Source organism: Malaclemys terrapin, chromosome 3 (genome assembly GCF_027887155.1).
Source record: "Malaclemys terrapin pileata isolate rMalTer1 chromosome 3, rMalTer1.hap1, whole genome shotgun sequence".
Lineage (NCBI taxonomy): Eukaryota > Metazoa > Chordata > Testudines > Emydidae > Malaclemys > Malaclemys terrapin.
The window spans coordinates 187748900-187774939 of NC_071507.1; the positions used below are offsets into that span (position 1 = coordinate 187748900).

General features: G+C 38.0%; 1 protein-coding gene across 1 annotated transcript in view; it reads right to left on the reverse strand.

Moving 5' to 3' along the window:
• Positions 1-444: 444 nt before the first annotated feature.
• APOB (apolipoprotein B) overlaps positions 445-26040 on the reverse strand; it is a 45009-nt gene continuing 19413 nt past the window's right edge. Inside the window, exons 15-29 of the mRNA XM_054021617.1 lie at positions 25620-25796; positions 25075-25266; positions 23862-24029; positions 22766-22977; positions 21925-22107; positions 21568-21689; positions 20673-20883; positions 19051-19226; positions 18683-18870; positions 18280-18425; positions 15568-15941; positions 6834-14417; positions 5717-5831; positions 4665-4851; positions 445-2444 (exon numbers count right to left, since the gene is read on the reverse strand). Coding sequence (XP_053877592.1) covers positions 627-2444; positions 4665-4851; positions 5717-5831; positions 6834-14417; positions 15568-15941; positions 18280-18425; positions 18683-18870; positions 19051-19226; positions 20673-20883; positions 21568-21689; positions 21925-22107; positions 22766-22977; positions 23862-24029; positions 25075-25266; positions 25620-25796 — 11853 coding nt within the window. The 3' untranslated portion in view covers positions 445-626. The remainder of the gene's footprint in view (positions 2445-4664; positions 4852-5716; positions 5832-6833; positions 14418-15567; positions 15942-18279; positions 18426-18682; positions 18871-19050; positions 19227-20672; positions 20884-21567; positions 21690-21924; positions 22108-22765; positions 22978-23861; positions 24030-25074; positions 25267-25619; positions 25797-26040) is intronic.

Here is a 26040-nt window from a genome sequence, read left to right on the forward strand (position 1 = left end):
CGTTTTTAACAAAACATTATTTATTTATTTAATTATTATTTTTTATAATTTAGTGGAGGAAACTATCTGACTTTTTTTTACAATGGGAGGAATTTTTCCTTCTTGATTTTATTCCCAGAATGTATTTACTTTCCTCTTTGGTTTGTTTGCAGTGCACATATTCATCTCCATTTCTTTTTCTCCCAGAGATAACTATGAGGGTATTTTTGTGGTTAATTTCTATACTTTGAAATAATTGCATTTTTATTTCCAAGTTGTTCTTTAACAGGATCACAAATCTGACCTTTATCTGAAACCCTAGGTTTTGAGACTATTTACAAAATTTACTGTACATTACTGACTTGGTCTAACACAAAGTGAAGTCAATGTAAAGACTTCCATTGTTCCTAATGGATCAGGCTCATGGCCCAAGTAAAACTGGTTATAATGAATAACACAACAATGTAATAAAGAATTCATTTATTGGCTTTTGAAGCACATTAAAATAACCTGCTGTAGATTATTCAGTTTCATTTACAAGTACAAACTCAGACAGTATCTTCCCTAAGTTCCAGTATGTTGATTGCTGTCATCTTTTAAATACAGTGTGATACAAATTTGTGATTTTTGCTCTTCTACATGTCCATTCAGGTTCTTATGCGCTGCTGTACATTTTCAATAATCTGCTGAATATTCAGTTGCTCATCAGCAAGCTGCTCGTCAATAAATGTTTGCAATTCTATCCATGTCTTGGAGTCTTGGTCCATGCCTTTCTGAATCAACATGCGTGTTATTTCCAATTTTTTTCTGAGTGACTCCTCATATAATTGGGGCATTGATTGCCAGTCAAATGGTGTAGGCACATCTATTCTAAGCTCTCCTTGACGAACAGCTATGTATGGCCTTATGCTATCAGTTGTCATTTTCTCAAGGTGATGGAGAAACTCTGTGATGTACTGGAGGAATGTAGAGTACTTTTCTATAGTCAGATCAATTAATTTTTGTGTTGCACTAATTAGCCTTTCATAGGCTTGGCTGAGTTGGTCATAGGCATCCTGTATTTTCACTTTGAGCAGTTTGTTATATTCAGCAGAACTCTTTCTGGCAGTTGCAGACCAAGATCGGATCTTTTCCTGAGCAGCAGAAGAGAGCTCAATGGCTTTCTGTTTTCCTTTTCCATCAGCATCAGTAACCAGATCATAATACCTCCGGCCATGGTTTTCCACAAATTCTTGTACTTGATCAGTCAGACGTGAAACCAAGTCAGCAGTATCTCCAATGTATTTGGCATGCCAGTCCACTAGAGCATCTATTAGATTATTTAACCAATCTAGCACCTTGACTTCTATTTCATAGTATCTGACTGACCACCCAACTAAACTTGGATCAAAATATTCCTCCCGCAGTGCTTTTACATATAGAAGAATCTGATGTAACTTCTCTGAAATCTCTTGAAATGTCTTCTGGCTAAAGTCTTTTAACTGAGAAAGGTGTATTTTAATATTCTCTGTCGAGGATCTCAATTTTTCTGCATAGTCTGAGTTGATGGCATCACTGTACATCTGTTGTGCTTGAACTTTAATCTCTTCAAAGTTTGTCGATTGTAAGTTTCTAATAATTTCTTCTACGTTTTGGAAAACTTGCTGCACTAATTGTTTCAGTTGCCTAAGCTTTTCTGCAAAGTCAGCCTCATGAAGAGTAGCAAATATCTGTCTGGCTTTGTTCTGCAAATGTTTTAGCATTTCTTTAATTTGATCAAGCACTTCACTGCCTTTGAGAATTCTGTCAGAAGCAGGAACTTTAACTTCCATCTCATTGACAAATGCAATCAAAACGTCGAAATACTCCTGCATTTTTGAAATGCATAGATCAGTAGCTTTTGCTGCCTCCTCTGTAGCCATTACGTAGAGTTCTTCACCGGTGTACTTCTCAGCCAGTCCAGGGACCCGGAATTTTGTGATCTTCAGGAATTCGATGGTTGAGTCAATCAGATGCTTTACCCTCTTGTGGTATTCCCTTATTACATCCATTGTAGCATCAAAAATCTTTGCTCTTATTTGCTGGTAGTCAATCTGGCCTGCTTGATCTGATGCTTCTTGATATAACTGTTGAGCTTTGACTGTCATCTCTTGGTATTTCCCAGTGGCCTGGTTGGCAGCTGTGCGGAGGTGAAGATCCATTTCAGCTATTTTTGTTGTGGCTAATTGGTATGCTTTGTCAGCCTTGTTTTGCATGATGTTCTTCAGCTTTAGGGTGGCTGCACTGATTTCCATCCCTGTATGCTCGCGGTGGTACTTGTTAATACTGTTATAGAGTGCCTCCGTAATTGTAGGTACCTTTTCTTTTAGACCACTCAGCATGTCTGTAGCAGCAGCATCGTTCCAGTTAGTTTTGATCTTAATCAGGTCAGGTTTCTTGAATGATATCTCACTTTTTAATAGGTCAATTTCTTTCTGAGAGGAAGACTGAAAATCCAAAACGGGATAAGTGAAAAAACAGATTCTGATTCAAACAATTAAAATATTATTACATGCTACTTCTGTTCTAAAAACATGACCCTAAATTATAGAGGGATTTTAGATAGGCATTTTCTTATCTTGCATTCAATTTTAATATAAACTCAGTTTTGTCTATCATGTGTCTGCATATTTTTAATTGCTGTATTGGATTAAATTCTGTCCTTACACCTAAAAATAGTGGAATAAGAAAGTAAATCAGGGCAGAATTTGGTCTCATTATTTTTTATGACATCTTTCTGATTCCTTTGTATTACCTGTTAATTGTATCAAAGCAAGATGCAAGAATTACTTGGAAAGGTGTCAGTTCTGCTCATTCACTAAGCTCCCGTCATACTATTGTTAAGATTCTATTTAATTATTTTACATGATGAATTGAAAGAGATCCACTATCTTAATACAAAAGCATTACAAGTATGCGATCCTCCAATGTTTTAAATCAACAAGACTACTAGCATAAATGTTACTCTAGTTTTGGTCTCCCCACTACAGAAAGGATGTGGACAAATTGAAGAGAGTCCAGCGGAGGGCAACAAAAATGATTAGGGGGCTGGGACACATGACTTATGAGGAGAGGCTAAGGGAACTGGGTTTATTTAGTCTGCAGAAGAGAAGAGTGAGGGGGGATTTGATAGCAGCCTTCAACTACCTGAAGGAGGGTTCCAAAGAGGATGGAGCTAAGCTGTTCTCAGTGGTGGCAGATGACAGAACAAGAAGTAAAGGTCTCAAGTTGCAGTGTGGGAGGTCTAGGTTGGATATTAGGAAACATTATTTCACTAGGAGGATGGTGAAGCACTGGAATGGGTTACCTGGGGAGGTGGTGGAATCTCCATCCTTAGAGGTTTTTAAGGCCCGTTTTGAGAAAGCCTTGGCTGGGATGATTTAGTTGGTGTTGGTCCTGCTTTGAGCAGGGGATTGGACTAGATGACCTCCTGAGGTCTCTTCCAACCCTAATATTCTATGATTCTATGATACTCAATATGATTGAGGGTTGTTAAATCAGACCCTAAGAAAGTAAATACATTTCTCTGATTTCAATTTTACACAAGTTAAATTGTGAATTTTATGTGATACCTAAATTAATGTATCGCAATCTTGGAATATTAAGTCTGTAATTGTGAAGTTATTGCAGTAGACTCTCAGGAATGGCATTTTTGGTTGCCAAACCCAATAAATGGCTTTTAGCTCTGTTCCTCACAATATACCTGAGGTGTGTTAATGATTCCACACAAGAACCTTGACAGGGACCTAGAACTTAGGCTCATTATCTCATTACCATCACTTCTAGGTTCCTGGTTCTAGTTTGGGCTATTGCTACAGTAATTACAAGTACAGTAGAACCTCAATTTTTATGAACACTGATCTTACATATGACCAGTTATACAATCCATTTTCCCCAACAGAAGAAAAATCACATAACAAGAGATAACAAGGAGTCCGGTGGGGTTTTTCACCCATGAAAGCTTATGCCCAAATAAATCTCTTAGTCTTTAAGGTGCCAGAGGTGGGTTTTTTTACCCATGAAAGCTTATGCCCAAATAAATCTGTTAGGCTTTAAGGTGCCACCGGACTCCTGATTGTTTTTGTGGATACAGTCTCACATTGCTATCGCTCTGATACATAATAAGAGATGTCATGAAGAACAAATCAACATCCCTTCACATTCCCATGCCTTCAATGCATTGGAAATTGCTTTGCAGTGATTTGAAGGACAAAGAGAAAGTAGTGCAGTGCATCATAGAGCAAATTTTGCACCACACCTTCTGTAACTGCTCAATCCTCAATTAGTTCATAAAATAGGGCTTCTACTGTAATCTGATGGTTGTACCGTGGTTTATACGCAATTAGTTTGATGCCCTTTGTTCACTTCCTAATGGATGCATATTTTTGATCTCAAAGCTCTGCCAAGACTAAATAGGTAGGGAGCTTGAACTATTTTCTTACCTCTAAAAGTGTTTACAGAGATATTATTTCCAGACTGGGGTTAAGTCATATTGATGAGATTGGATGGTGTAAAGGAAGCTCACATTGCAGGGTTTATGGTATATTTTCTTTGGACAGAAGTCAGTTTTCAAAACTATCACTCTAGCCCCTTTAGTAAGCATTACAGTCACTTTAAAAGGTAAAAAACCCAAGCCCCGTTTTTGCTTCATTTCAAGCCTTGCCTACCTGTTGAGTTTGGTAGTAAATTTTCCCCCGGAGAATATCTGTGTCCCTCTCAACACGAAAACCTAGGGTGCCCGCAGAAGGTGAAGATATCGATGAGGAGATCCTGTGGATATCTCCCCAATAACGCATCTGAACATCAGTAAAGGTTGGGCTGGTGATCTTGAGTGATGCAGTGTGGGCCAAGACACTGGTATAACCAAGAACAAACAGCGTTTAAGAAACAAATGAATGCTAAGCTACAGGGCCGCTCCTAAAGAAATACATATTGCAGTATGATTTCTTACAGTATCTCTGGTGATTAATAAAAGTATAAACAAAGCCAAAGCAAGCAAAAGAAAATGAAGAGTTTTACTATCAACATTTTATCTTGGGACTCTGACTAACACATATGCAAATTCAGGGTCATATCCTACACTGTTTTCTTAGGCAAAACTCCATACTGAGGTTGGTCAGGAGTTTTGCTTGAATTAGGACTACAAAATAGGCCCTTGATGTTGTTAGCTGATTCTTACAGCTTATAAAGTCAGATTTTTACAAACGAGCCTCCTTCTTTTTCCATCTGTGTACTGCAGGCACAAATAAGTGTAGGTAGAAATTTTGTGCCCACAGTTATTGTTGCTTGCAGTCACTGTTACTAAGCCCCTGATTGGCAGATGAAATCAAGTAGTTGGACATCCAAGTCACTGTAAATCTGAGCATAAATAATTGCGGGTGAAAATTAGGCTTCTAATGACTTGTGCTCACAGAAAGAGAGCCTCGGTGGAGGCTGTGTTGAAAATCAGGATCTTTGATTATATGAAAACCTTAGTTACATCTCACCAATTATGTGAAATGGCAGGCTCTTCAGAACAGTCATATTAGAAAAGAGTGCTTTCCAGCTTCCCAGTTATCTAATGGGAGTGGAGTGGTGAGGGGTAGCCCAGGGAGCAAAGGGAGCACATTTATTCTTTATAATTACCACGAAGCGCTTTGTAGGAGTTAGGTTTCTAATCCATAGTCTGTTTCTTATCATTTTGTCTATTATAAACCATGTCACCTGAGCAAATCTTTACCTAAATCCTTGCATAGTCACATCTTCCTTGTACTCCACACTCATGTCACGATGTGAAAAGCTGCTTGATGTCTTTGCCACAGACACATCAGCTTCAACTCTGTAGGTTAATAGAGCTGCAAAAGAGAGATTTTGCATTGTGTGAATTTCTGGAATCACTGCAGAAAACAGATCACATGGTATCCTGTATTTCAGCTGGATACATCACTGTGGTTCCACAGTCACACACCACTGTGTGGTAAGAAGTTAGATGCTCACAATGCAAAATACAAAAGGTCATGCATGTATCTGTTTTGTCCCAGACATTTTAAAATGCAAGACATGTACTGTAGCTAGAAAAGTAGGGAAAAATAGGGAAATAAAAATTGGGAATTTTACAATTCCTTCTTCATGTCTTTTATTGTAATTTGGATATAAAAGGCCCTTTTGCTTTGCTTTTTGCCCTTGATGTAGATTATAAATGGAGCTTTCTCTTCTACGGCATGTCATTTTAAATTTACTTCATGTTTTTACTATAACTTTGAAGTTTCGTAGTGCTCAGAGAAGTGGCTTTAAAAATGTTTTTGTGGCATTCTGAGTGTGTGTTTCAATAATTTTTAAAATCAGATGTGTTCAGTTTCCAAGCAAAAAGATGGATGTTTTTTTAACTGACAGCCTTACAAACTGAGCCTGGGATCAGTCAAGCTGGATTCTGCATTACCACCAGTGACAGAGCCTAACTAATCCAGATCCCATTCAAATCAATGAAAAACTTGCTACAGAACAAATTATTCCCTTAGTTAACCTGTGCAACCCTCTGAGCTTTCGGTTGATTTGTACAGGTGTAAAAGATTGAGCCTTTAATTGATACTAAAAATAAATGGGTTGATGATGTGCAAGAAGGAATAGATACTAGCTCTCTTTCTTTTAGCTGTACTGGCTAAGCAGGGCTAACAGGAGTGAGAAGATATAAAGTTATTTTGCCACTAAAATGAACACAGAGAAGGAAAAGGGATCCTGTTTTACATTCCTCTTTCACAGTACAACTGCACTTCAAACACAAAATAATTGTTGGGAAAAAATAATGTTAACATTTTCAACCCAAATTTTGGAGTATGAAATTCCAAAGTTCATCTTACCTTCCAGGTCATATTCCAGGAACTGTAGTGTTGAACTGGAGGTAGAATCAATGGAATGTGTAAAAGAGTCCTTGTTGTTTTTTAGGTCTGTTTTCCAGGTGACATTATACAATGGTGAAGCAACTCTGAAAGATCCAGTCAAAGCACCAAATGCAGGGAAATAAATTCCAGCAGGCAAGGACATTTTGAGAGGTGGGATCTCTATTTTCTGCTCAGGAATTGTAATTGTTGGCAAGTCAAAGTCTGCAATCTTATTAGCCACATCACTCAGATCCACATACATATTACCAAGGGAAATGCTTTTTGGAAGAGTGAACTGAGATAGAGTTATTTGGTACTGAGGTACTGTCACCTCGAAGTATGGAATTTTATATTCTTCCAGTGTAATGTACTTGTTTCCTACATCTACTTTGGGGAATCTCATTCTTGGCAGAGAGGGTAAATTGACATCAAAAGGCATTATGCTTAGCTTGTGTGGAACTTTTATATTGCGCAAGTCAATGGTATACGATGGAACTTGCAGGGTTGTGAAAGGAACTCGAAATTCTGGAGTTGTGAGAACTGGATTTGGAGCTTCTAGATGCATCTCAGGAACAGTGATTGTGAAGCCATCAGCCAGTCTGTTCACATATATAGGGAAAAAGTAACCATCTTCACTTTTTGTATAAACTATGGATGCAGAAGTATTTAGGTACTGCTTTGTGTCAGCACTGGTAGTGAGGTCCAGTTTCAAGATATCCCATAAACTCTTTTCATAAACTGGAAGCACAATGTTCCTGAGGAAACTGACCTGTCCTTCCAAAGACCCAGAAATGTCAAATTGTACCTTTGATTTTTCATTTGATAACTGCATATCATGACTGAGAGATAATGACTGAATTTGGCCTTCACCCTTCCAGCCAAGTTTTTGGTTTTCAGTGTTGATGTTCATTAAGACTTCCTGATTAACTGAAGCTATGTCCAGGAAGGAATTTGGTTGAGTAGCTTGTAACTGAAGAGATGCTGACATACTCCAAGGAACCAGTTCTAAGGTTACTCTGCAGCTCTGAGTTCCTTTAGTTCTCAGAAGAGGGGTACATTGTGCATAGTTTTCCCCATTGTGCTCCCAGACTGCATAAACACGATGTGTAGATGCTTCAACAGCAACTTTTTCTGTCATTTCCACATTCCAGATTCCATCTGCTTTAGAGTTAGCCTCCAGCTTGACTGAGGAGCGAGCTCCATTAGAGTTCAGGTAGGTATTTGCCTCATGGATTAGCATCCCAGAAAATGGATTTCGGGTGTATAACATTCCATCGATGTTTCCTTTTGTTGCTGTCTCTACAGAAATGTAAGATGTAAGACTTTCTAGAGTAAGTTTGTGATCAACTGCACCTTTAGCACTGGCACCATATCTAAGAGTATCAAAATCATAATTTAAATTAATTGCTGAGGAAACAGTAGGCTTGGACTTAGTGTTTCCTGTAAGCTCTTGCTTGAAATTCATTTTAAAAACTGGCATGTTGATCTTTGCATTTGTTGTCACTGAAGCTTCCATGTTCCTCTTTGTGAGGCTAACAGTGCTGTCATGCTTTCCTTCCACAAATTTATTATTACTCAGGGACAATGCTGTGGCCAGTTTCAAACCCCTTTTCCTCGTCAGGCTTGTTGTAGCATCTAAATTAAACTGTAGTGCATCAATGACAGAAGAAGATGAGGAACTGAAGCGAGTAACAACATCAGACTGGTTGAAAAGCCCAACATTTGTATTCAAGGTAATCACACTGGATTTAAATGAAAAGTCATAGGTAATGTTTCCCAAGGCAGGAATCAAGATATGGTTTGATGGGCTGTGCACTGTGAATTTAGGAAGCTTAAGTGTGCGCAGATCTTTGGGAACATGAAGGACCGGCATCTCCAGTGATGGTAGGACTAATGTGTAAGATGGTACTGAAAACCCAATAAGTGGGATGGTGAAGCCTGTTGTGCTTATTTCTTTGGGGATCACATAACCAAATGCTGGCAGCTCTGCTGTAAAGGGAGACACCTCAATGTTCATAATTGGAATGGTATATCCAGGAATCCTGAAAGTCCGTGGTAGTTTGTTGAATGAAGTTTCTACTTTATATTTGTCAAACTCTATCTTGGCTTTGTTATATGAAGTGGTGAGAAAATCTAATGCATTGTCCCTTCCTTTCTCAAAATATCTATTGAAGAAGATGATGTACTGATTAACTGCTTCATGCACTGCTTTTAAAGGAAGCGGGAGTGAGTGCATGTCTTTGTTCTTCTTATATTGGGCATTCAGATTTAAATCAAATGATTGCTTTGTAGTCTTCAATAAATCCTTCAGGCCTGTCTGTTCCCACAGTGAATACCCTTTCATCATCTGAGAAGTTTTGATTCCAACATAAGGAATGTGAAATTCAGGAATTGATAGAGGAATATTTAGGAAGTCCAGGTTGGCTTCACCGTTCATTCCCACATGAGCTTCAATTGTGTCTTCAGTGTTCCCAGCAGACATGCTGTGGGAATATTTGTACTGATTGAACCTGCCACTAGCTTGCCATTGGACTTGCTGAACAGAGGAACTAAGCACCAGACCATAGTTATTCAGAAATTCAATTTTGCCAGTCAGCTTCACTGGAAAACTAACTTTCACATTCCCATCATTGTTTGTTGATATGCTAACTTCAAAGGGCTGCACCAAAAAGGCAACATTATTATTTATGGTCCCAGCAACTCTCCCACTGAGCTTAGCCACATGATTTCCTTTTATTTCTACTTTCATTGTTGCAAGCTGCCCTGTGCCTTGTACACTTAAAGTGCTACGACCCACATGTTGCAACTCAACTTCAGACAGAAGCTGAAGTGTTGCATAATTTAGGAGACCACATTCATAATTCACATTCTGGTTGATTTTCAAGTATTTATCATTTATCCTGTTTTCAGCAGCAAATGCAATAATGGGCCCCTCCATCGTAAAAGTGACACGGGAGTCATGGGTGCCTTCATCAGAGAAATCAGGAGAAGCCCATTTCCAGTTTCCTTTACCACTGGAAGTAAATGATATGTGTCCCGCTTCTAACTCTGTTATCATGTCATTCATCAGATCAGCCTGGCTGGAGAGATCAGCTTGTGGGATGTTCAGTCTGTGAGAATATGTTGTCCTGCTCTGCATCAGAATTTTCCTCTGTAGCTTGACTAGTAAGTTGTTGTGTACTTCCATCAAATTCTTTGTAGTACGTAAGCTTGTAGTAGTTTCAGCTTTCCCCTGTACAGAAGTCCCCAAAAATATCACTTCACTGTTGTGATCAACTTTAAGGAGTGTATGGGTGACCTTCATGGTTTCTTTCAGGATCAGTTGCTGCATCTCAGGGGCTGAGAGGCGTGCATCAGCGTTCACAGTGAAAGCAAGGAAATCTAATCTGGATGTTGCTTGAGCTGAAACAGTGGCTACAAATTCTGGGCTGTTTACGGAAGCTGTAGTGTTCTGAATGCCAGCAAAAGTGGACAGTGTGAAGAATGGAGAAGCTATTCTGAAAGCACCAGACAGTTTGCCGAATGTAGGGACAGTGACTGTGTGTGGAATACGTGGCAGTTGGTACTCTGGTATTTGAATGTTAGGAATCTGGAACTCATTTAGATTTAGTTTAGGGATCAAGAATTCTGGTATTTGTGGCTCAGGTATATGAAATTCTGGGAAAGAAATGTCAGAAAAAAGCATATCTTTCATCTTTAGTTCTCTAAAATACATGTCAGGTACTGGCAAGTGAAATTCACTGGACATCATTTGGTCTATTGTTTTCACAATCTTCAGTTTGATTTCATTCAGGTCAATTGTATAGGAAGGAACCTTATAGGTATTTAGAATAGTAAATTCTGGGGTAGTAAACCTGACTGGAATTTGTATGTCTTTAAGTTTCTTTATGTGGATTTGATAAGAGGGGATATGCAGGTCAGTTAATGGAACTACGAAATCTGGTGTTTGAAATGTCGCTTCCCGGAGAGCTCGGAGACTGACTTCAAAGGCAGGTATGTTGACTATGCCGGTTCTGATTTCAGGAACATTGAAACCTGTTTCAACAAACACATTCACTTTTTCAGCCCAGTCTTTTACATCATACTGCTCAGCTAAAAGAGCAATCTTCTTAGAAGCAATGTTCCATTGGTCAGAAATATATGCGACAATGGTATTGTAGAACTGGCTTGCCTTCTGAAGATATCTCTGGCATTCTTTTGGAATGTCCATTTGATAAATCCTGTCTCGTAGATCTTCCAGGTTTTCATTTAGCTTGACTTTCAGATCAGCAAACGCTGCTGAATTTAGGAGGTCCCTGAACCAATCAATGACTGCTGTAAGCTTGGTGTCTCTTAATTGTTCCATGAATTTTGAAACTGCAGCACTGACATCCTTCATATACTGTTTTAATGCTTCTGCTTTCTGTGGGAGTTCTAGGGTTCTGATTTCATCATTGATTTTCTGGGTAATTTCCCGGATTTTGTTGTTTGTTTGATCTACAAACTGGTTATAGTCAAAATGCTTTAGCTGTTTTATAACCATGTCAAGGAACTTGTTGACTTCATCCATCAATTTTTGATAATCAAATGCTTGCACTTGCTTGACAGCATCATCAATAATACTAACAATTTTATCAAAGAATGATTTTATGTCAATTTTTTTCAGGGAAACGGTTAGCTTTTGGACAGTTTCTTTCATTTTATATTGGTCAGACAATTGTATCATCCTGTCCATTAGAAACTGAGCCTGCTTGTCAATCTCATACTTCATGATCATGTCATGCATTTTGCCTCGGAAAGCACTGATCTTCTCAGCAACTTCATAATCTTCCATCAAATTGAGGAGAATATCTTTAATTTGTTCAATAATTTCATTCATTTTTTGAACTGGTAATGAACTCCTGATTTTTTCTAGAAGCTTTTTAATGTCAACAGTCTGTACCTGTTGTTTCAAATTTTCTGCAATACGTTTGGCATCAATATTGTGAATCTGACTCTTGAGCTGTTCTAGTTTTCCTTGTACCTGAGCTATGATTTTGTACTCAGCGTCCATATTTTGAATCCAGGCTTTGGCACTGCTTTCTAGTTTGCTTGGGTCATACTGAGCAATAATGGACTGTAAGTCTTGAATAGTGTTAATCATCGTTGCACTGATTTTATACTGTTGATCCAGAACTTTCATTTTTTCAACTATTTGGTCAATCAGTTTTTCAATAACTGTTCTAATGTCATACTGATCATAATTATCTCTGATAAGTTGCTCAAGTTGTATCAGGTAAATCTGCAGCTGAAACAGTGCTTCCTGCAAATTGATTCTGGCATTTTCCAGTGCACTTTGGATGTCATCAGCTGTTATTCTATAGTCCTTTGTGAAAGCCACCAATTTCTCTTTCATGCCGTTAACCTTGCTTTTGAAATCTAATTTGTTCATGTAGTCATTTACCTGCCGTGGGAGCTTATCCAGAGTTGCCCTGTATTTCCTCATATATTGATCTATATTTATGCTTTTAAAGTACCTTTGTATAGACTGCAGACTGGATAGAATCACACCCCTGATTCGTTCAAAGTAAGCGGGCAGGGATTCTAGGAATGGCAGGTTGATAACGTGCTCGTCCTTGTTCTTATCATATTTCACAGAACCAGAGATGCTGAATTCTTGAGGCTGTTCCATGGCATCCCTCAGACCTAGAACATCAATTAAATTAATTGGCTCAGACTTTAATGGCACTTGAATTGGTGAGTCCATTATAGTGAGGTCTGCTAAAGCCTGTCCGCTAAGTTCCACACCAGTTTTTTCTGCATCATTGTAAGCACCAAGGTCCTGTGTGTATACATTATTGTTTACTTGACTCTTCAATTTCCAGGCACTTGACTGCTCTGATGGAGTGAAAAGCATGTGGATTTTGTTATCAAGTAATGTAATGTATTTTTTTCCAGTAGTTAGGCTGTGGCTGGTAGATCCTTTGTAATCATGGGAGAAAGTGAAAGCTAGGGGCTCTGCTTTAAACAGGAATTTGCTGTACAGTTGTCCAGTATGTTCTCCCATAGCAAATAGTCTCCCATCACCAGTGGTGTGTACATCAGCACTGACAGTAAATGGGGCCATAGCAGAACGTACTACATTGGTGAAATGCAGGGATTTTGCATCATAGTTTGTATTGATAGTAATTGAGGAAGCCAGCCCTGCAACATCCAGGTTAATTTTGTGGATGAGTGCTGTGCCTTGAAGTTTTGCAGCTGTGTCTGTTTTAAAATTTGCAGCCAGATCAGCATAAGTGATGGCGTATGTATGCTTCACTTCATCTGTTCTGTAGGCTCCTCTCACATTACCCGTCAGCGTCAGCTTCAGTGGCTCCAGTCGTAACTGTGCTTTGTTGGTTACATCAGTTTCACTGTATTTTAAGTCATTGTTCAATTTAGCTGTGAGTGAATAGGGCTGCAGCTGTAGCTCAAAATTATGCTTGTGGGACTTGTCAGAGCTGATGGTATTGTCTAATTTTGAAGTAAATGTTAGGGATAAGCCAGGAATGTTCAGCTCATTCACATGCTCAAGATTCATTTCCTTGTATGATCCTATCAAGTTATTTGAAAACTTGAGTCCTTCTCTATTAACTCTAAAGTTTAAGACATTTTTGCTGTCCACGCCCCGAATTGTGCTCTGATATACACTTCCTAGTGCTACTTCCATTAGGGCCATTCTTCCATCTACGCTGAATTGTGCATTGTGTTTACCATAGCGTCCCTTAGCAATAACTGCCAAGGTGCCTCCAGAAGCATCAATTCTAGCATTCATTTCTTTCTGCAACATTAGTGGATTAAACTGCACGTTTGTGGTTGCGCTGCTGGCCAAACCGTCCTGGTTAATCCTTAATGTAGACTTATGTGCTGCTCGGTTTCGTTGACCATTCACAGCAACATCACAATTTAGTTCAAGACCCTGGGAATTAAGGGAACCTGAAAGGAGGGTGTAATACCGGTTTTCTTCATAAGTTACTTGGTATTCAGAGTGAACTGCAGCCATCTGCTTTGCCAAACGTAATTCAAACTTGTTGAGACCTGCGAGGTTTTGGTATCTTCCATTTGTTTCCGACTTCACATTCACCTGGCTCTTTTCATACTTCAGTGAAGCTGTGTTTGTTATGATACCACTCTGAATATTAGAGACTGAAGTGACTGACAGTACATCACCAGTTCGCTTGCCAGTTATCTGATTGGTAGCGTGAAGGTAAGATGAGTCAAACGTCAGATTGGATTTCCCAGTTAACTCATGGCTGTTTTTGTTATAGGTGCTTGAGAGAGTGTAAATTCCTTTAGCAAAGGCTGAAGCAACTCTCAACTCCCCTTCCATTTGTACTTTGTTGATATTCAAATTATTTTTTTGGCTGAAATCCGTATCTGTAGAAAAGGAGAGCTGAGTGCCCAGAGCGCTAGATGCCATAAGTGAAACGGTCTGTTTTACAGTGAGAGTAGGTTCATATTTGTTTGTCCTGATAAATTTAAAATTTGAATCTAGGAGTCTGTGATGTAGGGAACTTTCATATGTGCAATCAAATGCATTCTGATCATAAAATGCTTCTCCAGAACCTGGAATAGGAGATAGGGAAGGGGGAAGACAAAAGATGTAAAGGTATAATAAATATCTTACATTTCTAAGACAAAATAATATACTATAGATGATATCATTAAGCTTTCAGAATTGCATATTATTTTGTTCAAAAAGCAAACACTGTTTTGGTAAAGTAGATACTAAACATTTCTATAATACTGGATATTTGATATCTGGGGCTAAATTTTCAAAAAACAACCTTAAAATTAACTCTTATTGTGATGTTACATATCAATCTATAAGATGAAATAGGCCATGCCATTGTTTACACTACGTGCCAAACAAATCATCCAAATCACAGTGTTCTTGACACATCTCTTTCATTGTCTTCATTTTTATTGTGCTTCATGATGGGATTTTCAAAAAAAGTCTAAAGGTGTTAGGCAGCTAACTCCCATTGAAATTTAGATTTGGATGCTTAGTTGCCTTTGAAAATCTCAGTTTCATGACCTAATCCTTAGAGTAGCTAACTGTCTAGACCACCCATTGACCGCTCACTAGGAGTTTGAGTTAATTCAATAGGAATTTGTGGCACCTAGATCCTTTCAAGATCAGATCCTTGGGCTGTGATTTCCTCAGGGCAAGGTCTTTGTTTACATACGTATGTGTTTTTGTATATATATGTATAGGCACACATACACACACACTATGGGGCTGTATAAATAATTAACAATAATAATAGCAATACAACTGCACCTGCATATTTGCATGGAAAACTGTTTGTGCACATAAATCAGTGTTTGTGATCTAACTATCTGAATTGCATGCACAAATAATTGCAAATACTAATATAGCCCCTGATTCTGCAGGCACTTAAGCATATGACTAGTCCCATTAAGATCAATAGGAATCTTAAGTGCTTGCAGAATCAGGGCTTCAGAGGCTGGGTTGGGGCCCCTTGGAAAATTTGGATCTGAAATTTTTATTCAACTATCTGGATTTATTTTTAGCACCTAATTAAATAAACTTCATATTACATATTTTAAAAAGAAGAAAAGATTTGAGTTTACACAACCATTTTTTTAAATAAACAGTTTGCAAACGAATCTGCTTTTCATGGTACATATAAAAATATAGACATTTTAAAAGTAGATGTAAAAGTGTAACACTATTAACAAAACTTCTTACCTTGCATACTATATGAAAGTAGGTCAAAAACAGAATCAGCTTTCATCAGATAACTAGTTCTCATACTGGAAACATTCTTTGTGGTGTTAGCCACTGTATAAGATGCAGACCAGTTGTAATAATTGCTGTATACGTTTGTGGAGACCTCTAAAGTGCCCAGTAAAGGCACACGAAGTTGGTAGGACTCTGGAACAGTAAATAGTGGAAGTTGGTACTCCTGAGATGGCACATTTATTCCAATTGATTCCATTACCAACTGAGGTGTTTTTACAGTCTTTGGCAGCCTTATATCATGCGATGATCTTCCGCCAAATGGCAATGGGATGTTAATTATAACATTGTCCGTGTTCCAAATATATTTGATCCGGCCATCACTGTAACACAAAAATTACCCACTGTTATCATTATGTAAAACTCTATGAAACACACAAAGTAATAGTTATTAGTAATAATGATAATGAGGCAATTCATAGATACATTAATTTTAAGGGAAGAAAGAACCATTATAATCACCTAGTCTGACCTCAGCACTCAACATACATTCACTAATTAAAACTCTATGCAGGTAGGTATGTAAATGTTGTTATCCCCATTTTACAGACAAGAAGACTGAGAGATTAAGTGGGCCAAGTCCACACAAAATGTCACTGGCAGGGACTAGATCTTTCCCCCAAAAATAAATTGACTAGATCATGCTGGTTGCGTCTCTAGTTATTTTTTCCAAGGACGTTAAACACAAGACTCTTATTTTGCTCCTGATTTTCTATCTAATTAATACTTTGCACCTGCCATTTGAAAATCTTAATCTGCTTTATGAACATTAATGAACAGAAATGTTGGTATGAGAATGGGTGTCAGAGACAGAGTGATGAAGATATAATATGCATTTTATAAATGAGGAAACTGAGGCACAGACAGAAAAAGTCTTTTGACCAAGGTCACATTCTAATAGAGTTATAAAAGGACTCCAGTTTCCTAACTCCTAGAATAATGCCCTAAGTGCTCTAAATGGTATCTCTTGATTTGAAGCCCTTCCTTTCTGATGTCATTGCCATACTTATGCAATATGCTATGTGGAATAGTAGAAAACAGGATCTGTTCATATTCTTGGGAATAAAAGTGATATGTTTGTAGAGTGTTACATGAAGGGCTTCATTATTAATTATTATTATTATTATTATTATATTCTAAGATAGCTGCTGGTTATTTACATATCTCAACATGTAATTAATTTTAGAAGACATTATTTATTCATCCAAAAATTCATACTGGAAAGTGTGTTTAGCATTATACACTACTCATTACTCATCTTTCAGTACCTGTTATTATTTTTCTTTAAAAGTTCCAGCCATCCAATCAGGTATCAGAAACAATACCACGTGACTGTGAAAAACTCTGACTGGCGGCTGTAAACAGGGAAGTTTGGTGGTGCTGGGGGATATTGTTATGCACAGAGAAAAATGAGAAGAAATTGTACTGTACTTTATAAGATCTGTACTTTTGGCGAGTTCTTTTTGTTGTTGTTTGCCTGTATCTGTTTCTCTAAACTGGCTTTAGATTATATGATGTTTGGGACAGAGACTGTCTGCTATTTTATGTATGCTCCGTGGCTAGAGCAACTAGGGTTGGAATCTTTATGTGCTACCAGAATATTAATACTCATAATTTAATGATCCATTGCACAGCACAAACAATGAATACCAAATAGTTAAAGTGAACAGTTTCCAACACCCATAGGCTGAAATTATTTGCATAAACTGTTCTGTGAATACTAACAAATAATAAATTCATTTGCTGAAATCAAGACTGATTCATAAATAATTTGCAAACAGTAAAAAAGGGCTATATTCACAAGCATTATTTGTAATGAATTATTCTATCAGCTGTACTTGATTAAGTTTGTTTCTCTCTACATGCCAATAAGGACCACTCCAAAATTGGAGAAAATATTGGCACATATGACTGTCTACAAAACAGTTTTACTGAAGCATAAGAATTGGAAATGTATTAGAACCTTTGGGGCATCACAAAATATGTTATATAAGATATGGTCCTAAATGGCAGTCAGATACCACAGGGGTATCTAGGCAGAATGTGTTGCTGTTGAATGGAAGTGAATGGCACCAAGGAGCGATCTGAAAGTCATGGAACCCCAAATACAAAGGTGATTTTTAAGAAATGGCCAATAAACCAGAGGCACTGAATCTGAAATAGTTAACAAAAATGTAGTGTAGGGCAGCAGAATTACCCACTATTATAATGGGCATAGTTGGTAAGATTGTAGGAGAAAGATCACTTGGTTCCCAACCCATATTCAGCCCACGTACAGACTGAAAGCAATGAAGATGCTTGTGCCTAATATGAGTTTCATGTTGCCACAGTGAAAGAAAGCAGAAGGAAAAACAATTTGTTTTCTGCTAAGGGATATGGAGTGCATGATATATTTATATGTGATGGGCCAGATCGTCAGCTGGTGTGAATTGGCTTCGGTGGAGCTATGGCAAATGTCACTAGCTGAGGATTGGCCTGTACATATTAATTATGTATGCTATTTAGTAACCATAATTATATATCTCTGCTCTTACCATTCTTTGTTATGGTCATTATGTGCTATTGTCTAAAATGAAGTCTAATCATATTTTAAATAAGAAATACATGAGAAAGTTTCCAGAGTCAGTTCCCTGTGGTGACTGTTCTCATTTCTCCGTTTACCTTTTCAGGAAGAGTTCCTCTGGAATGGTGATAAAAGGCAGCCTCATTGTTTGAATGTTCAGTTCCTGCAGTCCATTTAGCTTGTCTTGTAAAGTTTGGGCATAAGGAACATCCTTGGATGCCTTCTGTAGCCAGGTACGGGTTGCCTGCAATGACACAGTGGATGTGTTTTCCAGAGTAGTATGAAATAAGTATTAGCTTTAAGCCAGTGGGACTACCCATGTGCTTAATGTGAAGCACAAGATTGAGTGCTTTTCTGGAGAGGAGCAGATGGACCTGATAATGCAACTCTTACACACCCTAGTGATTACTTACACAAGTAGTCCCAGTAAAATGTGTTGGACTGCTCCTCAGGGTTGCATGATCAAGCTGTAATATTTTTAGAGTAAGTATTCACACTTACCATGATGAATTGTGAGACAATGTGCCGCAATGTCATATCTGTATTAGCCACTTTCCGGTCCAGCAGCTCATTGGCATGCTTCTGTAAAGCCTTCGGGTAGTCTGCAAAGTCAACAGGGAAGTTGGCAGACATCTTTTTCACTGCTGTGCTGGTGCCTGAATTCCACTCTAGTTCAATTTTCTCATTATCTGAAAATCATGAGTTCAAGGGAGGGGGGAAAAAGGATAAAAATTAACAAAATCACGTTAGTCTTGTATGGCTCATGGTGTATAGAGATGTACTAGATAACAGATGTAACAGGAGGTTACATGTATGGTTTTCAGTTTCACATATGGGTGAAGTTTCTACATCATGATAAATGCCCATACCATATCTGAAAACAACTCTCTCTGAAATCGAATTCCCATAAGCTGTTGCAGATGAGTCCATCTGAAGAGAAACCCTGTTCGGTGAATGATGAAGCAATGCTTCGGTTACGAATTCAGTCCGTAGGCGAGGGATAGAAATGACACCTCCCAGCATTGCGTCTTTCTTCCCATCATATCTGTGAAAGCAAACCAGTAGCAAACGTGAACATCACCTGTTTGACTATACTATGGCTGGCACTTTTTCAGGAACAATTATAGTAATTAAAACTGGAAAAAGGAATTCTAGGTCTTACAAGGAATGGGTTTATTTGACCCTTGAACTGATGAGTGCTCTGAAATCCCATTGATTTCCTTGGGACTTCACTGATGAAGGAAAATTATTATAATACTATTGTGGAGCTCTTTCTGTCCAGTATATATGGGCCAAATACTAAAATCCTTACTCAGGATAAACTCCCATTCATATTAATAGTAGTTTTATCTAACGACTGAGTAAGCACTAAAGCATTTGGCCCTCTATGGGCAATAGTCTACTACTGAGTCTGATCTTCCTCTAGCATTGTACACTGTTGTAATTTGCTGACTTGAGTAGACTTAATCCTGATTTTACATTGGTGTAAATGAAAGGGAATCAAGGTACTTGAACTTTGTTAATGCCACTGGTGTTAAAGGCAGCCCTGCATGAGGAACATCCCTGGGGCAGCATCAAGATAAGAGAATTCTGTTGAAGAATGAAGGGTATTAAACAGTATGAACAATTCACTTCACTGTGGGTCTGTGAGGCAGATAATTTTTGGATCAAGGGAGAACCGACATTAATTATAAACTCTTCCATAGATGCTACAGGAAATATTCTTATCATGAAGAGCGGGGATTCTTATAGATAGCTCTCTTATGTTTTTATTCGTATTATTTATGGAGTGCCAATGGCACATTTGACACTCTACCAGAAGATATGGGAACTACCTCAAAGAATTTGTAACCGAAATTATATATGCCATATATAGTGTGAAGAATCTATTATGAAGCTGGATTGTACTTATTTTCTTTGTATTTATCTGTGGTGGCTTATAACTGAATGGCTTTATGGTAGAAGTGTGTTTTAAACAGAGATTTGAGTGAAGAGAGAGAGAGAGAGAAGTCACATGGTGCACGTAGATGATGGACAATCTCTGGGTATCTAGAACAGGGGTCGGCAACCTTCAGAATGCGGCCTATCAGGGTAATCCACTGGTGGGCTGCGAGACATGTTGTTTATGTTGACTGTCTGCAGAAAAAGCCCCCCACAGCTCCCAGTGGCTGCAGTTTGCCATTCCCGGCCAATGGGAGCTGCGGGAAGTGGTGGCCAGCATGTTCCTGTGGCCTGCGCCACTTCCCTCAGCTCCCATTGGCCGGGAACGGCGAACCGAATCCACTAGGAGCTGCGGGGGGCCGTGCCTGTGGATGGTCAATGTAAACAAAATGTCTCGCAGCCCACCAGCAGATTACTCTGATGGACCGCGTGCTGAAGGTTGCGGACCCCTGATCTAGAAGAACATACTCATGAAAACCCTACTGTTAATAAAACATTCAGTTACCTAGTTTCAGAATATTCGGAAAGTCTAACAGGATGTCAGGATTACCTTATGCGACCAGTAAGAGTAACTTCGGGAATCTTCTTGTTATTGATGTCTAAGATAAAGGTATATGCCCTCCTTTCCAGAGTGGATTCATCATTGACTCTGAAGTTGGTACCAAAGTCAATATCGAAATTTGGAATTTGGACATCACTGGTCAAAATCTTCTTGTCTCTGTTGTATCTGAAGGTCAGCGTGGCCTCACTTTGTCTTGCACCTGAAAAATGCAACATTAATGATGTCTTTTTAGGCTTTTATAGAAGGAAGGATGAAAAAAATGAGCATCTGAAAATAGCATTACCCCAAATATCTAAAGCAGACAGTGAAGAGAACAATTTGAGTACACAAGTTGAAATTTGCTCTCCTTGTTCTTTCAGATTTCTAGGGGTTCCATTCAACCTACTGGAGATGCTATATTGTCTCTAATTACCTCTCTGCTTGCTTTCTCTCTTTATCTATCACTGATCTTCTTCAGTTTGTCTCTCCATACAATTTGATGTTGGTTCAACTCTTTTTTTCTGTAACAGATTTTCAGTATTTCTGTGCATTATTGACTAACCATTTATTTTCATATTTCACCTAACAATGTATCTTTTCTCTTGCTTATATGGTGCCTCATAATTTCCCTTCTTTATTGCTTTCATGTATCAATGTAATTTTATTATTTAACATAGCAAAACATTTTGAGATACAAAATATAGCTATGGTCCTTTATAACACCTGTGCACTGGAACTACTCATGTACATAAAACCGAAGACATGCGTTTGCAGGTTTGGGTACAAAGATTGTTTTGTATTGTATGTTGTAAATAGCAATGCTAATTTTGTTAATCTGATTTTTCTTCATGGCATTGTCACAATTCAAAGATGAGCTAAGTCTGATTGTTCTTTACATTCTTACCTTTTGCCTCAGTGGTAAATTTCAAAGTGTCTACCAGGTCATTTTCCTCTCTCTGTAGATCATAGTTAGCATTTGCAGAGTATTCCTGTACTTGTCCTGTAGGCTGTATTTCAATTTCAATCCTAGAGAATTCATAATGGGAAAAAGGTCACCTATACTAGTAACTAACAAATCCAATTAGTATAGCAAACAGTAAAAATCACTTCAATTCCCAACCATCTTGTTTCTCAGTTGATCCTGCCTGTCTTTTATTAAAGTACATGACAAAAAAGCAATATGTACTGCAGCCGTAATAGGGACGGTTGACTTTTGTGGGGTAGACAAAAAGTAGATACAGTCAAGGATGACATAACTGACCTGCTTTCTCCAGTCAGTGGGTAGTATGGTGCTGCATCTGTGTAGCTGGCATTAGAGTAAGCTACTTTAGTACAGTAATTTAGACCAACAAAGAAAGGTTTGCAAGATGTCCACGACTCTCTGTTCTCAATCAGAGGTGGAATCACTTCAGTTTTGGTTGGAGAGACCAAATGTAATGTATTACTGGAAAAGAAAAATAAGTCTAGTTATTCTCAAGACATGTATCTAAATATTACTGTTATTTGATAAATCCTATTTATGAGATTACTTTTCAAGTGAAAACCTTCTGAAAAAATATATCTATTACAAGCTTAAGTAACACAGAGCTTTGGAAATAGCAAGTAGTGAGAAAATGATAAAATTATGTATTAATAATTATTATATAATAAATAACCTGCATGCATACAGATCCTTTCATCTTAGAATCTCAAAGTGATTATGATGATTAAGTATCACCCCATCACATAGATATGCATTGTTATTACCAAAATTTTATGAAAGGGGAAATTGAGGCATAAACAGGTTATGTGTCTTGGCAAATATTATGAAAGTGAGTAACAAATTCAGAAATCTTTCAGGCCTTACTCCCAGGCCCTAGTCTGCTCTGACTACTACATTACACCAAGAAGGAAGTTATCCTAGCTTTACAGTAGCAGTCATTTTCCAGAATAGCAAAAAACAAACAAACAAATAAAGAAAGAAATCCAAAACAAAAACAAAAAAAGCCAACCACCATCAAAATAAAATCCAGTACAATATTTATCATTCAGAAGCAAAAAAGCAAGAAGGAAAGGAGGATGCAATCTTGAAAGAGCAAATATTGTTATCCAGGTCCAAACACCTGAAGCTGAAGAGCTTGGTAGGGGTCTTCGGAGCAGGAATGCTGAGTTTTAATTGTCCTGCTCTCAAACCAACCCGGGCTTCAATTCCAGACTCATGGTAGATGTTGGAGATCATCTGCACGCCACTTCTAGCAAATGCCGGGATGTTTGCTCCCACATGAGTTATAAACTCAATTGCCATCGAGGGTTTAATGACCAGGTCTACTTGCATCTATGGGGAAAAGACAAAATGATATATTTCATTCCCCAAAGAACATTATTTAGTTCTGATAATATCAATGTAAGAGTAATGTTCTCATTCTTATTGATGGACTAGATCTAGATATTGGTAGCTTAATTTATCAAATTAATGTTGTTATTCAGTAAAGTTTGGTCACTAAGACACACTATAGAATCTGAAGGAAAAAGGAAGTGATGTTTGTGGGGCAGCAAATATGGGGGGAGATAACTCAGGTTCAATGAACTTTCTTTATAGTTGAAGCTGTTCCCACTGCAGAGAGACTTTGAATAAAAAAATAGCTCTTTGGAGAGCCTCAGGCAATTTAAATCCAGTCAGAAGAGACTTTTCCACAGTGGGAGGATTATACTAAGCTCCAGTGAGTAAAAGGTTTGACAAATAGGAATGGGTCCAAAGATCTATCTAAACTTTCCCAATGTATAAGAGCACTCAGGCTGAAGGTTTTAATTCAGCTGATTACCAAAATAGGGGCCAGATGCAAAATCTGGATGCAGATTCAAAAATTTACAACCCCAAATTTCAGAGGTGTTTGGACTGGAGATTTTGTTTCAAACCTATTTCTGGTGACTCAGGATTTCAGAGAAGTTAGCATGCTAACTTGGGTTAATTTGGATGAATAATCTTAGATAGCTATATAAAACTCAGGTATATTTTAATATTTGTTTTGTTCAATTTCTTAGTTTAATATTGCCCTCACCCAATGACAACCTGGAAGTGTTGTAATTAATAATTTTAATCTTTGTTTCTGGAATATTCTGTATTGTCTTTGACAACCTGCTGATATCTCTGCTTTATTCCCAAAGGAGATGGCACACTTGTTAGGGGAATATAATATCATGACAGGAATTAAGACTCACATTCTTTGGTTGAATCTTCACCCCAGCCTTGGCTCCAGGAGTTGCAATTCCCGAGAAAGCAACTTGGAGCTGCAATCCTGCTCCGGTTGGGAGCTCAAATTCATTGTCCATAAAGATGTAGTGAACAAATAAGTCACCCTCTGTACCTTTTGAGATGGCCTGCACAATCTGTGAATCAAATAAGGAAACACTGAATAATGAAGTACTTTAATGTAGGCTTTGTAACATTAAAATGAATCCTAGGATGAGGTATAAAGGACCTTTTAAAATATCCTTTAATCATAATCACATAATCTAAGACTATAATTCTTATACGGTACAGAGACCAAGACTGCACAAAAATATTACTTTATGAGGCACAAGTAAAAACATTCACGAAGAACATTTGTCAAAATCTGTCTTTTAAGAAAAATAAATATAATAATTTCTTCACCTAAATCTGAGGAAACAATAGTGACCATCTGATTACATGGTGATAGGTGTAATATAATTACCTAGGTGGATCAGATTAGGTAGAAGGGTGAAATCTTGGCATCACTGAAGTCAACGGTAAAACTCCCACTGACTTCAATGGGGTCAGGATTTCACCCAATATCCCTCGAGTGCAATACATTTCCTTTACTTTTTAATATTATAAAACATTTAACAATATTCCTGTACATTCTACCTCCATTAACCCTTTAGCAATATCGCACATGGACAAACATTAAGATTTTAGGGATTACTCCCATGTTGGTCCCAATCCTGCAATGGGATCCTTTTGGAGTCAATAGGTGCCTCCTTGTGTCTCAGCAGACCCCCACTGGCTTATGTTCTCTGGGACTCTGCATGGATCTCATTGGTGGATTAGATCCATAGCATGTGAAATCAAATGGAATGAAGATACGGAGATAATCATGATATTGAAGACATTATTCTGAATCTCACATTCTTCTGTTGTCGAGATGCACAATTATTTTAGGTCCAGATTCTCAAAGGTATTTAGATACCTAATTCCCATTAGCTGGATTTGTTCCAATGGGAGTTAGGCACCTAAATAACTTTGGGGATAGGGCCTTTTGGCTAAATTTTGACACTCCATTTTAAGTAATTTTCTTTTTAAGTGACTAGTACTCCATTCAAATATCTGTGCTTTATTTGGAAGATAAATATAAAAATATCTGATAGAAAAACCTAATGTGAAATATTTTCATTCTGCACTTCAGAAACATACCTTCTCTGGAATGGCCTGCAGAGTTTTAATGCTCTTTAAAATCACATTTCCCAGTATGTTGAAATCGTTGAGTTTCATGTACCCAAGTTCTTCTCCCAGGATTCGGAGGTAGGCCCTAGCTTCAGGAACTTCTTTGTTTCCCATTTCTTTTATCAGTTTTTCAAAGTTCAGCATTATTCCTTTCATCACATCCTGAGAATTCAATCAAAAAGTACCACAAAATGAGATCTCCTTGTAACAGGTCTAAGAATTTGATACACCCAGTACAATTACATAATAGCTGCCAGCTGATCTGCACAGATACCCTTATTGGAGACAGAACTCTGGAACTTTGGTTCCTAAAACAAAGGATTCTACGAAATGCAATAAAGGAAAATCACCTTTAGTTAGGTGTAACTAGGGATTTTATCTTCTGTAAATTAACCACAAGAGGGCAATGCTCCAGATATACAATACATTACACATGCAGGAAAGTACTGAACACAGATGTATGCGTATACTAAATATTAATAAAACACTGTCTAAAGAACAGTCTGAAAGTTTACCTGATCCTGTCTATCGTCCTTGGAGTAACCAAAATAGTCAAAGAGCACCTTGGAGACATGCTCTGGAACTCTGCCGTCAACCCAGTACAAAGCCTTACTGGCGCTGTCGGGAAAGAACCCTTTCGGGCCAAACAATGCTTCTAGCATTGGCTCGAAACTCTTCCCATCCATGCCAATCTGAAACACAACAAAACAATGTAATGACTGAGACAGATTCCCTGCTTCTAGGGAGCTTTACAGCAAAGAGACTCTCTGGTGAACAAATGGTACATTTTAAAATGTACACTGCAATGACAGAAAGCTACAGAGAAGGCACATGCGTGCAGCTGGGGAGCAGAGCATTTGATCTCTCTTTGGGTGAAATTCACCCCCATCAGCACAAGACCTATGAATTGCTTACACCCTTCTAAACCATAATATG